A 15,755-nucleotide genomic window follows, 5' to 3' on the forward strand; every position below is an offset into this window, starting at 1 on the left:
CTCCTCAGGGCCACCTGCGGACGCTGCAGGAGGTCTCGCCCTGAGGCAGACTCATAACGTTCCCATTTCAAAATGGGTGAAACAAAACAAAACCCGCTCGGTTCCCTCACAGTGTCCGCAGGGCCGGGGCGAGGGGGGGGCCGTCCTCCCTGCCTCCGCATGGCGGGGTCCCCTACAGGACGGGGCGGTCCGCGCTTCCCTCAGCCAGACCCGGGCCGGGGGCCGCCCCGGCTGCCGCTCCCCTCAGCGACGCGCCCGCCTCGCCCGGCTGTCCCGCTCCCCTCCAGCCGTCCCGCTCCCTCAGCCGAAACCGGGCCAGGCCGCCCCGGCTGCCACCGCTCCCACTCAGCGAACCGGTCGGGCCGCCCCGGCTGCCGCTCACTCAGCCGGACCCGCCCCGTTCGCCCCGCCCCGCTTGCCCCACTCCCTCAGCGGTCCGCCCGCCCCGTCCCGCCTCCCCCTCATCCGGACCGCGCCCCGCCCGCCGCTCTCCCCTGAGCGGCCCCGCCCGCCCCGCGGCGCTTCCTTCCGGGCCGCGTGGCGCTGCCGGCAAGCGATGGATGGGGTGCGGCGGGGCCGCTGCCCCTCGGTCCGCCTGGCAGAGCGCTGGCTCGCAGGCTCAGCGAGCTGCTGGACCGGGCGGCGCCCCGCGGCAAGGGCCTGGCGGGGAGCTGGCGCAGCGAGCGGGGAGCCGAGGCACGGTGCGGCTGAGGTAGGGAAGGGGGCGCGGGGAGCGGTGGGGAGCGCTGCCCCGCCGGAGCCGCGGTGTCACTGCGCGGGCCGGGACTTGGATGTTTGTATTCTCCTGTGAAACACGGTGAAGGTCCGTTTGATAAGTGACGGTATCTCGCCCCTAGGTTGGCGCGGCACTGCGGCTTAATGAAAGAAACGCTGATGAATCTCTTTAGTGGGGATACGTAAACTTGCATTCCCTTTCTGTAGCTGTCTTCGTGTCCTTATTATCTGAGTTCTTTGAGTCTGCTGTGGTTGGAAGTGCGTGAAGACTTTACAGTAAAGTTTAAACTGCGCTGCAGTGATGTGTGATTGGCTGGGCTGCACCACTCGCTTGTTCGAAAAACTCTAAAGTCAGCCTTCCTGCACTTTGAAGTTAGACACTGAGTTGCTCTTTACTGCTTCTGAATTAGGCACATGGAAATGATGGGTGCTGTACTAGTTTTTCTGCTGGTACCTTAAAAAGTGAAAATTAGACGGTTTCTCAGTACATTTGGTTAGACTTGTGAGGTACACGCATCTCTTACCTTGTAGCACACAAATAACTAATTCCAATTTCTGTCACTGTATAATTTCTGAACTCACGAAACTTGAAGGAAATACTGCAAATATGTCCAAATCAGCAAGGAATTTCCTATCTCTATTTTTTTAAGTCTTTTTGTTTGTCTACAATTGATTGTTAACCCAGCTCCTTTCTGAGCAAAAAGTGTTAAGAAGGTCTGTGCCATGTCCCTCTTTTGTTCCTCCGTAGCCCTTTGGATTTGGAGCAGTGTTCCCTCCAAGTGCTGGAGCCAGAAGGCAGTCCCAGCTGGAGTCTCCTGAAGCTGCTGGGAGATCGTGGGTGCACTGTGGTGGAGCTGGTGGAGTCCTTGCAGGCCCTGGAGCACACAGAGGCTCTCCAGTGTCTCGGCCATGCAGGTCAGTGCTGGGCCTGTGCTTTTGCTGCAGCTCTGGGTTGTACACTGGAAACACTCAGGTAGCTTGTTTTCTGCAGGAGCTAAAAACATCTTTAGTGCTTGAATTCTGGTAATTGGTATCCATATGATTATCAAGGTAATTGGCTCATCTGATTCTGAGATTAAAAGTAAGCCAAGTAGATAAACAGCCTTTGTACAGTGTTGTTGTGGACTTGAACTTGGCTGCATGGACATGCAGGGTGGACTTGTATTTGTTCCTAACTTTGCTATGTGTAAATTCTGTTTTAAAGGTATAAAGATTGTTGTACAGCCAGACTCTCAAGCAGTGCTCTCTGGTCAGGTGGTCAAGCTGTGTTGCTGGGCAACAGGACACCCATTTGTGCACTACCAGTGGTTCAAGCAGGAAAAAGAGGTAATAGTTGATAAACAGTGCAGGTTTTTGCAATAGTGAAAATAACAGGTAATGATTTTGGATGATACCTTTTTCTTTCTAAGATTCTTCCCCTTATTTACAATGAGAGAAGATTGCTGGATAGTGACCCTAGGAATCTGCTAAAACAATGTGGTGATTCCTTATATTCAAACCACTTCATCCCTGGGGGCTAATTTTGGAATGGGACAGAAAGGAAGCTGCAAGTTTAGTTGTCTCTCAGCTTAGCAATAAGTCTCAAGTATGTGAAGGAGTTGAGGCTGGTCTTATGGAAATAAATACTGTAGTGCTTGATCCTGGTTTAGATTAAACCAATCTAAATTTCAGTGGTTTTGGTTCACCTGTGATTCAGGTTCCCCATGGTGACTCTCCAGAGCTGGTTTTGAATCCAGTGAGTGTAAAGGATTCTGGCTTTTACATCTGTCGAGTGAACAGTGACTGTTCCTTCGTGTTCAGTCGGTGGGCACGCCTGGAGGTCTGTGAGCTCCGGGGTACATCTCATGGTGAGTGGCAGAACCACTGTCCTCCCACTTCCTAGAGGAACTTGGGCCTCTGTAGCTGTGCTTAGGTTGTCTCACCCTTTCTTTTCTTTTTTCTTCCTTTTTGTTTCTTTTAAGGGAGCGTGGTGGGTTTGCCTCAAAACAAATTGTGCATTTGTGTTCAGCCTCAGCCACAAAACCTGACAGTGGGGGATGCTTTGGTACTGGAATGTGGAGCTGTTGGAAACCCAATTCCTCATTACCAGTGGTTCAGAAATGGATTTCCCTTGGCAAATGGGAGCAAAAATGTCTACACAGTAAGTTACTGCAATGGGCCAGCCTTGGGGGCAGATGTGCAACCACCTTGAACTTATCACAGAAAGCTTTCTTGAAGAAAACAATTTCTCCATAGTCTTGATTAACCTCTGACAGAAGTGCTTGCTCCAAGTGCTTCTTTAGTTTTTACTTTTTCTTGCATGGGGGCTTAAATGCAAGGCTTGAATACCTGCTACAGGTGTTGTCTTGGGGTCTGTGGGGATGACTGGGATGATACTTGCACAGGTCACTTCTGTGGACGTGGAACATCAGGGGACATACTGGTGTCACGTATTCAACGACCACGAGGGTGAAGACAGCAAGAAGGTAGAAGTCATTATAGGTGAGGAGTTTTTGTGTTTGATACAGGACAGCTGAGGTTGTTCATTGCAAGCAGAATGAGTGAATAGAACATGTTTCAGGGTGTGTGCACGTGCATGTATTTTCAGGGAACTGAAGAGGAGCAGATCTCTGTATAGCTTCCAGATCTATCTGGGAATGCTAGTATGTACCTCACAAGTTCTTTCCTAACCTGAGGAATATCCTAGTGTAGTACTCCCAGGTTTCAGTGATTAGTGCTGTACAGTGCTGTGGTCAGTGCAGATTTGTACTGCTGTAAAGTGAGCCAGATTGCAGAGCAGCTTGACAGTGACCTTTGTCTCCCACCTCGTATGCTAACACTAATAACTGAGAGCACTTGTCTTCCAATTTTCCCCCTCCTTAAAACACAAGGAAGGAAAGCAGTGGCAGTGGAGTGCACAGAAGGTAAAGTAAACCTTTAGTTGTGAATCAGTTTTGAAAAGTCAGTGAGGGGACGATGGGTTGCTGAAAAGCATGTGTGGGTGAAGATCTTCAGTCTAGTTTAAGGCACTGATGCATGATGCAGTGCTCCTTTTGCATGTGCTTTTCTCTTCTTTGCCTGGATGCCAGGATCTAGAGTACAGGAGAAAAACCAGGCTGCTTTCTCCTGTGCTATTCAAATGAATGTAAAGATCTGGAGAGGTTTTTGGCTGGGCTCAGGAGGCAACATCCTATCCAAGAAAATCTGGAGGTGTTTAGGAACAGCAGACCTGCTCTGAGACATCCCTGGGGCTTCAGACACAGTGGTTTCCTTTTCCATGGTTTCCAGTGCTCTCAGAATAAAGAGGTGAAACCTGTGGTAGCTTAGAATATTTCAAAATTGTGTCTGAAGTCTTTCTGAACACATGTGGCTTCCCAAAGTAAGATTTCTTGCTCAGGATGTTGCTTTTTCAGCAGTCTTTCAAGCATATCCTCTTCAAAGGGGTGATTCTGATACCTTGTTCCTTGCTCCTTCAAGCTGCCTGCATGCCTGTGGGATTGGAGCATAGGGAGTGTCCCTCCCTTGGTTTTTACTCTGCTGTGCTGTAATGCTGGTCTAGCATGGCTTTGTACATTGCTGGATTTTCTCTTCTCTGGGTGGAATAGACACGAAAGATTACATTTGCAGAAATGCAAAGCCAAAAGTATTTTAGAAAAGTAGCTTGTTTTCCATGTTCAGCTTTGATTATTAGTGGCATGACACTTACATTTTTACTAATAAAAATGTTGCTTTTGCTTATTGTTTAAATGATGATCTTATTGGTGTGTTTCTTTGCAGAAGATTTTAATGATCTGCAAGAATCAGGTCAGTGATAAGTTTTGAAAAACTTCAGTTTTGCATCTCATTTTTATGTTACAAGTCACTGAAGCCTAGCTGGGTTACAGTATATACTTTACAGTATTTGCATGTGTCTGTAACTAGGAATTAAATAGGGGCAGGTATCATGTCCAAAAGGGGGTCCAAAAGGTTGACTTGAAGTATATAGTGACTTATAGGGGTGCTATTATCTTTGTAAAATCACCCAAGTCTGGTCTTACTGCACTGCACGTGCACTTATACAAAGGGAATTATCTTTGCTTTCTTGTCTGTAGTTTCTCTGGACTCTCAGTTTTAGTACATTGCTGCTTTCTCAGATGATGTAGGGTGTCTGGCTGTAAACAACACAACATCAACAAAACACCCCCAAAGCCACCAAAACAAAAGAGAGCCCTTTTTTTTGTGCTAACTTAGTAAGGTGTTAGGCAAAGCAGTGTCTCTGCACGATAGCTGTGGGGAACATGCTGTGGGGAACATTTTCTGGTGTTGCAGCTCCAACTGTAGTCACTGACAGTGCTCTTTTCATCTCTTTCAAGCAGACCCACAAGAACTGCCGAGTCACAGACCTGTTGGTGAGTAGATTTGTAGCTGGAACATGCATTTCCCCTCTTGGAAACAGATTTTGCTGCTTCTGACACTGCCAGTGCAAGACCTGTGGGGCACGTAGAGAGCTGCAGGGAGGGAGACCTGTGGGCATTGGTACAGTCCCTTACAATGCTTGCCTGCCCTTCCAGGAGTAAACTGTGCCTCTGTCCAAGCTTCTCCACTCTTTCAGGTTCATCAGTGTGAGGGGGAGTTTAGGTGCTCCCCCCCAAGCTGGTAAGGTTGGGGGTTTTTGAGGTAAGAAGAGAGTTGAGCTGTATTATTGATGTAGGAAGGCTTTTGAAATCACATAAAATATTGTGCCTGGATACTCTTTTCTCTTTGGAAGACCTTACTTTTAAAGTAGTGAGCCCTGGAATATATAAACGTGACGTGTTCTTTTCTCCCTGTGTCTTGGCAGCCACAGACAAGGTGGCTCTGTTAATAGGAAACATGAGCTACTGGAATCATCCCCAGCTCAAGGCTCCCATGGTAGATGTCTATGAACTGACCAGTTTGCTAAGGCAGCTGGATTTCAAAGTCGTTTCTTTACTGGACCTTACTGAGTCTGAGATGCGAAACGCAGTGGACGAATTTTTACTTCTCCTGGACAAAGGAGTATATGGTAAGAACACCCAAAATCCCTTCTGAAGTAGGTCAGTGTGGTACATATCAAGTACACAAACAGCTGGTATTTAGCTCTGCCAGCTCTCTACATGTGATGGCCAAACAGCCTTCATGGTAAACAGGGTGTGTGCAGAATGGGAAGCATAAGTGAAAAGCACCCACCAGCACAGCCTTTGACTTGGCTTAAAATGTTTTTGTTTCTTTACTTTTAGAACAGATCAGAGGTTTGAACTCTTTTCTTTAACCACACCTATAACTGCAGTCCAAGCTCTGGGGGAGGGCAGGTGGAATTGATGCACAGAGCAAAAGCCTTCGTGTCTTGCGTGGAAAAGGCCAGGAATGATCTGGTTGGGAGTGTAAGAAAAGTTCTTCTGTGGGCTTTGAGTTTTCAGGTGGCTGCCACTATTTTGTCATTTTTCTAAAGGCTAAGATTGTATAAACTCCTTGAGAAATGACTTAGAGCAGAGAGCAAAAAGTTTTGCCAGTGTCCCTATTTAAATTGCAGAATTCCTGTAGTAAAGCCCATTCACGAAAACATTATTTGAGCCTTTTTTGGAACACAAGGTCAGATTGTTTGCTATCATGACTTTTTTATGGATGTGTTACCTGATGCTCTGTCTGAGCAGGACTGGCTGCTCTGACATTTGGGCATTTATGTCTGAGCCAAAAGCTGCCTGACACGACGCCTCAGCCTGGCAGGAGTATTGAGGCTTTCTGAGAGCAGTCTGCTTTTTTACTCCCTGGGAAATAGATGTGCTGGTACATTTGGGACCCTTGCACCTTCTCAATTTTTTTCTGTAATTGTTGTCATGAAAGTAGAAAATAAAGCACAGAAAGGCTTTAATGGGTTTCTCAGCAGCACCACATGAAAGCTCTTACACAACATATTTTTGCAGTCATGCATTTCCAGCCACGTGGTGTAAAAGGTAAACGGAGCAGTTTTTCAGTGGTGTTTGGCAATAACTACTTCAATTTAAACGGTCACTTTATCCTTTCTGCATAGTGGCTATTAACAGCTTAAAGCCAATAAAAGGTGCTGTCAGTGCACAAATAGGTAATGATTTATAGCATTTCTAGTGGGCATAGCTTCAAATAGAAGAGGCACAGTGGCTGCTGCTGTCTGGTCCCTGTTACATGTGTTCCTGATGCCTGCTAAGTTGTGCAATTCTGGCCAACTGCCAGGAAAGTGGCATTTCAGATACTGGTCCTTAAGGGCAGGAGTGGTAAACAAAGTGATGATGATTGCCTCCTCTGATGTCTTGGTTTGTGCTGTTCTAAATGTAGGGTGCAATTAACATTGTATTCCACACAGGGTAAAAGCATAGACCCAGATGTTTGAAAGGCTAAAAATATTTAGGCTGCTTTCTTTTTAAAAGAGAGAGAGAGAGAGAGGCAGATACCACTTAAATGCTGACGTCTCTGAGGAACTTGAGCCTACTTAAAATTGTTGTGCCTTAGTCTCTGTTGAGACCCTGTGAACATGTTTACTCCACTTACCCCGGGTATGCAGGGATGTATTTCTGATCTTGAGCTCAGCGCGGTCGGTGCTGCAGGTACTCGTGCCACAGCACAGGCATCTGCCAAGGACAGCAAAGGGGTGCAGTCAGTGCCATGACTTACAGAGTGTACACTCAGATAGATTTCCAGTCAGCCTAAATTGTCACATTTCTGTCAACTTTGTTCAGCTGCACACTATAGACACTATATACACACACTAGACTGCTCTGTATAGATAAATAAAAAGTCCTTTTAAAAGATGGAATTTGCATCATTAAGGAAAGCCAGCACTGGGAACAGGCAATAGGAAAATCAAATCTAATCATACAAGCTTCTCTTAACTGCATTTTTTGGCAGTGGAAGTTATTAATGCTAAGAACATCTAATCTTAGTGCAAATCGATATGTCTAATACTGGACATCTTCATTCATATAAGTAAAATCTAAGCCCTGGCTTGCAGTTTCAGGGTTCAGAAAAGCTGTCTTTAATTCCATGACATGTTTGGGGGTTTTTTTCCTACAAAAATATTTCATGTTTTATTGAAGATTTTAAATCTTAAAATGTTGTAGACTGTTGTGTACTGGCAAGTGAGGGAGATGATGGCAGGATAATCGTTTCTGGCTAGGAAAGCATGCAAAGAATTTGTTTGTTTAGTAGACCCAGAAGTAACCCAGTCTGTAACTAAGAGATGTAGCTGCAATCAACTGAACATGAGCTGCTGGTAGTTTGGTAATGGGGATGTGCTCTGGAGTCCTACCAAACTATTCAGCAGGGTTTTTTCTGTCTACAAAATCTGCAGAGTTACTGCTGCTCAGAGCTTTGTAATTGCACACGTGGAGAAGATGTTTTACAGTTGGCACATTTCCTTGTTCCCATCTGTGAGTTACACATCATACACAACAGACTATTTCTGTTAGAGGTCATAACTACTTAAAGCATTTAAGAGTATTTAACTCGGTGTGTTTGATGCAAATATCCGATTGATTCTATTGCATGTGTGATATTTGCTTTTTTGTAAATCCATTGTGTCTGTGTGCTGTGGAGTCGATGTTAAAGTGGCTCGCCCCTGCCTCCCCTCCCTTCCTGTGTTAACAAAAGCATATTGACATTAAAAACCCGGCTTGGAGTGGCTTGAATGACCTCAGTCCCGCTGTGCATGAGGGCTCTGACACGCTGAGATGTGCAGGAGCGCTCCCGTGTGCTCCCCGTGCTCTCAGTCACACCTGTTCTGCACCCAGGTCTGTTGTACTACGCCGGTCACGGCTACGAAAACTACGGCAACAGTTTCCTGGTTCCCGTGGACGCTCCCAACCCCTACCGGTCGGCCGACTGCCTGTGCGTGCAGGGCATCCTGCGGCGCATGCAGCAGAAGGAGACGGGGCTCAACGTGTTCCTGCTGGACATGTGTCGGAAAAGGTGTGTCACCTCTGCTCCTCAGGGGAGGGCTGACAGCGGGGGTTCGGGGGTGGCTTTGCTCCACAGGACAGGGAGCAATGACTCAAGGCTGGGGAACCGGCTGTGAGGTTGGCTTTCTGTCCCCACGGGTGGATGCCTGCCTCCTGAGTCCAGCGACATTTATTTCTTCTTTTTTGCTGTTGCTTAAAAGTTATAGACCATTAGTCTGATGAGATAAAAGTGAAACTGGGCATCTTAAAGGAGAAACATGACCCTTTCCCCTTGCACCGTTATCTGCCTTCATTACAGGAGGAAGGAGAACCCCTGTGATCAAAGGCATGGTAATTTGGCAGAAGGGCTCAAGTGAAGTGCTTATTTTAGAACTCTTCAGAGCCATGGATTTTGCTTTTATGCTGGGGATGTTGTATCTTTATTTAGAGCTTAAAACCCAACTGATTTATGGGGGTTTTTCTAAACAAAGTACTGTGTTCTTCCCATGTTGAGAAACTACGATGCCCAATTAAACTTGCACTTGAAATCAGCTCTTCAGTCAGCACTTCTGGCAATTGGTCTCTCAGGAATGTTTCATAACAGAAAAGTGCTGGTGCCTTGGTGTCTGTCGAGCCTCTAAACTTCAGTGCTAATGAAATGCCTGTCACCCAATTCAGGTTCACAGTCTGTATCCAAATAGAAAATCCATCTACATAAGCCTTGTGCTAACTATGCAGACACCGTGGGGGGGGGAAAAAGTTAGAAAAAAATCATAGCTTTTGGTGTAACATAAAATGGGCAGTTATCAGAAATGGGTTTTGCAGAGATTGTAGTCCAACTCTGCTAGTTACTATAACATGATGGTGCTGAGTTTTGTCTTTTAGCAGTCAGGACTCATTCCAGAATTGTAGGAGTGAAACAAATTCCTGGTTCTGAGCTCTGCTTTTCTGGTATTTTGAATTTGTTACCTTTATTGACTTTCTTGTGTCTCCATTTATTGCAGAAATGAATATGATGACACAGTTCTTATCTTGGATGCTCTGAAGGTTACAGCCAATATTGTTTTTGGATATGCAACGTAAGGAAATTTTTCTTCTTGTGTGCCCCAGAAGTGAGCACTGAAACTGTACAGCTGCCCTTTTCCAGAACAGTACTGTGGTGTTAACAGACCAGTAACCTCGGGCAGTTTGCAAGTTAAGTGCAAAAGCTGCTGAATAGAAGTAGCCAAGAGCTTTCATAAAATCTTCAATGATAAATTGAAGCTCCTCCTATAAGGAGTTTGATAAACAGCTGTGGTGTGTGATGCCATTGGAAGGGAAACCTTCCGTGAGCTGCTTGCAAGGGAACACAAAGAGCAGGTTGGCCTTGGACACAACCTGGTTTTCAAACTGTAGGAAATTCCTTCCCCCGTTCCCAACACAACTTTCCTCCTCACCATGCAGATGTTTCAGTGTTTTTTCCTTGTCTGCTGCTGGTGATCTCACAGGTGCCAAGGAGCAGAAGCTTTTGAAATTCAGCAGTCGGGGTTGGCCAATGGCATCTTCATGAAGTTCCTGAAGGAGCGTTTGTTAGAAGACAAGAAGATCACGGTTCTGCTTGATGAGGTTGCAGAAGGTGAACTCCAGCTTACTGCACTAACAGTCTCCTCAGCCTGCATTGCTGAAAACAACTTTGCTTACGTGTTCTTCCTCCCATGGTGAATGTGTTACACTACTTAAAGCTCTTTCTGGTTGTGTTTTGATCAAATAGCAGCCATTTTGGCCAAGATCAGCCAGTGTGAGGCTGGCTCTGTAGGGGATGTCTCTCATCAGCTGCAGGTCACAGAGCTTTGCCCAGTCTGTCTTTTGTTCAAGAATGGAGAGAAGGACTGACCTGTTGGGCAGTGTGACAGGCACTGCTGTCAGTATTCCCAGGTCCTGAGTGTCAGGGACCACACAGGTAAATTGAAGACACTTGTAAATGTGCCAGAGGAGTGCTCCCATTGCCAGTGTTCCATGTAAATAGCCCCCACGGAAAAGGCCCTGCTGGCACTGTGCTTCCTGCTGGCTGCCTTTGCCACCAGAGTGCAGTGCTGGCTCGTGCTCAGCTTGGTGGCCCCCAGGCCCCCGAGGTGCTTCCCTGCAGAGCTCTGTCCAGGGAGTCAGGCCTCTTCCTGCCCAGGTGCAGGGCATCATTCCTGCCTGGGATGTGCTGGCGCTGGCATAGCCACAGCAACCACACAACACTGCAGCAAGGGACTTAATGCAGTTGGAATGGCAGCAGCATTGATTTTGAAAGAACCTGTCTGCACCTTCCTTTTAGATATGGGCAAGTGCCCCCTGGCCAAGGGCAGGCAAGCCCTGGAGATCCGCAGCAGCTTGTCGGAGAGGAGGGCGCTGACAGACCCCGTGCAGCAGAGCACAGCCTCGGCAGCGTCACTGGCACGGAACCTGCAGTGGGCCAAGGCTCATGGTAGGGGACACTCTGCTCCTACATGAGCCTGCTGCCGTGGGGGGAGAAGTGAGGGCGTGTAGTATTGGATGGAAATGGGAGACATTGAGATTTATAGCTGAATTTTCATTAGTCTGTTCAGTAGGAAATCTTGGTGTTTGGGTTTACCCTTACATGAGACAGGAATGAACAAGGTGACATGGAGAATTCATCCAGAGTAAGTATATTTAAAACCACAGTAGGGGAGACTTACAGGATGTCTGCCTCCTGGACAGTGTCCCAGGAGTTTGTGTGTCTAACAGTGACACTTCTAAGACATCATTAATCTCATTCTGAAGTCATCACCTAAAATAGGCAGGCAAACTGTATGGTAAGTGTGCATGAGATAAAAAGGAGTTTTCAATGTATACAACTAAGAAAATAAGGATGAGACGAGTTGGAGGCTTTCTAGCTTCTTTTAACAAAGGCAGTGCAGTTTAAGATCTTTCACCTTATTTACCTAAAGTTGTTGGGGTACATCTTCAAATTGCTTTGATAGATTGGGCAGAGGGTCGGGGTGGCATTTCTAAGACAGCTCTTCCACAGATGCAGGTATTTATTTGTGAAATTATGCCCTTAATTCTTGTTCGTTAAATGATTGAAAAAAACATAGAAACTTATTTTAGAAAAATACCAAATGCATATGCTGAGTTATATTCAGACTGTAACGATGTGTTCTTCGCAGAGCTTCCAGAAAGCAGGTACCTTGACTTTAAATGTGGTGTTCAGATCCAGCTGGGGTTTGCAGCCGAGTTCTCCAACGTCATGATAATCTACACGAGGATGGTGCAGAAACCCCCCGAAGTGGCCCTTTGCAGAGCCCACGTCACAGACTTCGCCCTCGTAAGTGCTTCCTCTTGGTGTCTCATTGTCTTGCTCCACTGAAGTTGAAAATTTCCTGTTCCATCCATGTCAGACTGCATCTTTTGTAATAAAATGGGTCCAAACTGTTGAAACTTCTAAAACTGAAATAAGTAATGGTTTATGATCTACAAATTCTCTACCTTCAATTAAGTTCTCGTTTCTTTCTTGCAACAGGACCTGGATGTGGATCCTAAATTGGCCAATAAAGGAACTCCTGAGGAAACTGGAAGCTATTTAGTATCAAAGGACCTTCCCAAACACTGCCTCTACACCAGGCTGAGTTCACTGCAAAAACTAAGGGTTAATATATATTACTCCTCACGTTTGTTCAGATAACTGACACTAATCATGTTGCTTTGCAACTCTGTTGAAGCATCTGTGTACTGTCTGCACAGTAAGTTCTTTGGAGGGAAGCAATGACTAATAGCACAGTTTAGTGACTTTAATTCTGTAGCTGAAAAGTAAAAGCCAGGAAATGGATGCACATGCAATCCTGAAAGCGGCATGCGAGGCCCCCTGTATTTTCTTGGCCAAGGTGGTTGTTTTTGTGGAGATGATCTATAGCACACTCTGAGGGTGTTCCTATGCACTGCAGTTCAGGAAGAACATGACCTGAAGCAGAGCTGCCTCTTACTGAGTCATTAGTAGGAGATGAAAGTGTTGTGTATCATCAGCCAGTGCTCCTGGGCATGCAGTTTTTGGAAGGTTCTCCCTTCAGCAGACTGGGGCACTGTGAAGTGTCTCTCTGTATCTTTGTGTCATGAGCACCTGCCATCTCTTCTTCAGTGCTTTTGGCAGCTGAGGTAACATAAGTGCTTCTAGAATTACAGACTGTCCTGTGAGCAAGTACTGACCAAAAGAGGTCCTCAGTAAACAAGTCTTGCCCAGTGTGTCCTCAGCTCCTAAAAAGGTTGCTCTTCTCCAGGAGGCCAGGCCTCTCAAAGGGTTTCCTACAGTGTTTATTTGGATTGGAAGTATAACTTGTTCTCTCCCCCACCTTTCCTCTTTTACAGGAACACTTGATCTTCACTGTTTGCTTGCACTATGAGTATTCAGGAATAGAAGATACAATGGATGAAAGAAAGGAAGTTAATGTTGGGAAGCCTCTTATTGCTAAATTAGGCCTTCATCATGGATTCAAACCCAATAACTGTCCTCATACCTGTTGCATGACTGGTTATCCTTTTCATAATTCAGTGGAATCAAGTCTTAGAGAGGCAGCTGAATACTACATCTCCAGTCACTGCCAACCAAATTCCTGTCCAGGTGTTTACCATCCAAACTGTACTTGCTCAGCCAGCATCACACAATCAGGGGCGTGTTCCTGCAACGGGACTTCCAGGATATTGGCTTCAAGACATGAAGTATGGAATTACTCACCCACTGTGGGAAAGAGTAATGTACCAGTAGAGACCACTGATGATACTGTTGAACTGGAATTCCTTCTCTCTGACAGCCTCAGCTTCTCTGAACAGCAGTAGCTGGGATGTGTTTGGAACAGACCTCCACAGAGCTCTGCAGGATGCCTCCTGAGTAAAAATAACCTGTTATCCTGAGAGTCCTGCAACTGCCTCTTTGGCTCCAGAAGAGCATCTGCCCCGTGGAACTCTCCACTAGGAGATTTCAGGGCTGCTGTTACTGTCTCTGTAGTTACAGCTTTGGTTCATGCATCAGCTACTTCTCCTCATTCTGTCAGCTAATTGGGAGCTTTGGCAGCTCCCATACATTAAGTTTCTGGGCCATGCTCACCTTGACATAAATTCCTGGCTGCTGCAGGGATGATGGTTTCAGTATTACTCCTGCCTTGCACAGAATTTTAATTCAGGTGGAGTAAGATCCGCTCGTGTTTTAGAGCGTGGCATTTTGAGCACCAAGGTGTTTGCTGTGGACTGGAGATAGTTTACAGTGTCAGGTGTGGGGGAGGACAGGTTGGCAATTTGAGGGAGTTGGGTTTATTTTTTTTTAAAAAAGATTGATCACCCTCTTAGTTTAATAATTGCAGCAGTCTAGGAATGCAGTGAGGACCCCTCCATGTTGTGGAAATTAGGCAGTTATTAATTGCTAGGGTACCATTGCAGCAATTTAGTCATTCCAGGTTTATTTTAAGAGCTAATGAGAAAAAATGTGTTCTGCCATCCTTGTTGGCATGCAGTGAGCACGAGCCCAGGAGCCCTGTGGGTGTGTGTTACCACAGCAACCAGCCTCCACACCCACATCTGCAGTGGATGTGGGGGAAGTGGCCAGGACTTTCCATGTGCCCTTCCCACAGCCCCTGCTGGCACCTGCCTGTGTGCTTCCAAGTCCCTGCAACGGGGAGGGAAAGCCTTCAACCTGGTATGCAAATGACTTCACATAAGATCAAGCAGCTCTCAGACGCTTCCTGAGCTCTCTGCTGACTTAATGTGATGGTTATGATTTATTTCACCTCTCTATACATGAGCTAGTTCTGCTTCCTGAGGCAGCTTCCTGCCACCCTGCCAGAGAGGGATGCTGAGCGTGCATGGCAGGACAGCACCAGCCGTCCTGTGGAGGTGGGTGCCTCTCCTGTGGGTTACCAGCAGGCAGCCTGGAGTCCTGGAGCAGCCTCTGTCACAACGTGCTCAGATTATCCCCCTCTAAATGGGCAGTTTGTTGGTGCTGTAGGTGTTTAAAGTGGTCCCTGGATTCTTTTCTGTTCACATCCTGTGCCTGTCAGCCCTTTTCCTCTCCTTTCCCTTCTGTTGAGTGCCAGTAGTATCTGTGGTACCTGCCTCTCAGGACCAGCTGAGGGTTGGTCCAGCAGTTTTTGAGAACTGCTTTGAAATACTGGGAATGTACCAAATCTGATATCTTTTTTTGTCTGTAGGAAGCATAACAATCTTTTAAGAAAGTACAGTTGCTATAAAACATTTTTGTTTTATTTTGTGTCTTTTGTTTATTTTGCAGATTCTCAAAGCTTTGTAGGTTTTGTTCCGTGCCTGCCTTAGGGATATGCAGAGTCTGCTGCACTCTGGTTGCAGCTGCAAAGAGAACACTTTGTTTGAAACAACCCTTAGATTATCAGTTCTGCTTTTAGTGGAAATGGTGGGTTCATTTTAATCAGAAAATATCTGTGTTTGATGCCAAGCCATTTACCTGTGCTGGCAGGAAGAGAACTGCAGCTGTTTGCACACTCACTGTATTCCAGCACATAAATCAGAGGTGGGACTCGTTACCTTTGCAGAGAGTTGTATACATTGAAAACTCCTTTTCACCTCATGCACACACCATACAGTTTGCCTGCCTATTTTAGGTGATGACTTCAGAATGAGATTAATGATGTCTTAGAAGAAATGTCATTGTTAGACACACAAACTCCTGGGACACTGTCCAGGAGGCAGACATCCTGTAAGTCTCCCCTACTGTGGTTTTAAATATACTTACTCTGGATGAATTCCACCTGTCACCTTGTTCATTCCTGTCTCATGTAAGGGTAAACCCAAACACCAAGATTTCCTACTGAACAGACTAATGAAAGCAGCTTCTCAGATTGGCAGATGGTGGCTCTGTAAGAAAACATGTTTTCTTGCCTTGCCCCTCAGTTCATTCCCAGACTGAGCAAAGAGAGCTCGGTAGTAGCATCTGTTGATGGAATAGTTCCTGTTAAACTCCATCTGCCTGCCAGCTCTAAGATGTTCCAACCATGGTGTGTATATAAGGTACAAAAGGTATAATTAGAATTCTGATGTATCAAAAACTGGAGTGGGTTTAATTATGTAAGATGGACATTTTTGGCCAGCTCTAAGTAATAAAAAATACCATGAGTGGCGAGATGGTGCTCA

General features: G+C 46.2%; 1 protein-coding gene across 1 annotated transcript; it reads left to right on the top strand.

Moving 5' to 3' along the window:
• Window positions 1-159: 159 nt before the first annotated feature.
• Window positions 160-15,755, top strand: MALT1 (MALT1 paracaspase). The gene is given in 19 exon segments (XM_029965699.1): window positions 160-289; window positions 500-666; window positions 669-712; window positions 1,484-1,650; window positions 1,940-2,061; window positions 2,432-2,582; window positions 2,697-2,875; window positions 3,120-3,216; window positions 3,606-3,638; window positions 4,492-4,518; window positions 5,067-5,102; window positions 5,534-5,737; window positions 8,475-8,652; window positions 9,626-9,700; window positions 10,109-10,236; window positions 10,924-11,073; window positions 11,777-11,934; window positions 12,130-12,255; window positions 12,969-15,755. Coding segments are annotated over 19 exon segments (2,640 nt in total). The 3' UTR covers window positions 13,437-15,755.

The sequence above is a fragment of the Manacus vitellinus genome, unplaced genomic scaffold, assembly GCF_001715985.3.
Source record: "Manacus vitellinus isolate BGI_N305 unplaced genomic scaffold, ASM171598v3 scaffold_115_pilon, whole genome shotgun sequence".
NCBI classification, from domain to species: domain Eukaryota; kingdom Metazoa; phylum Chordata; class Aves; order Passeriformes; family Pipridae; genus Manacus; species Manacus vitellinus.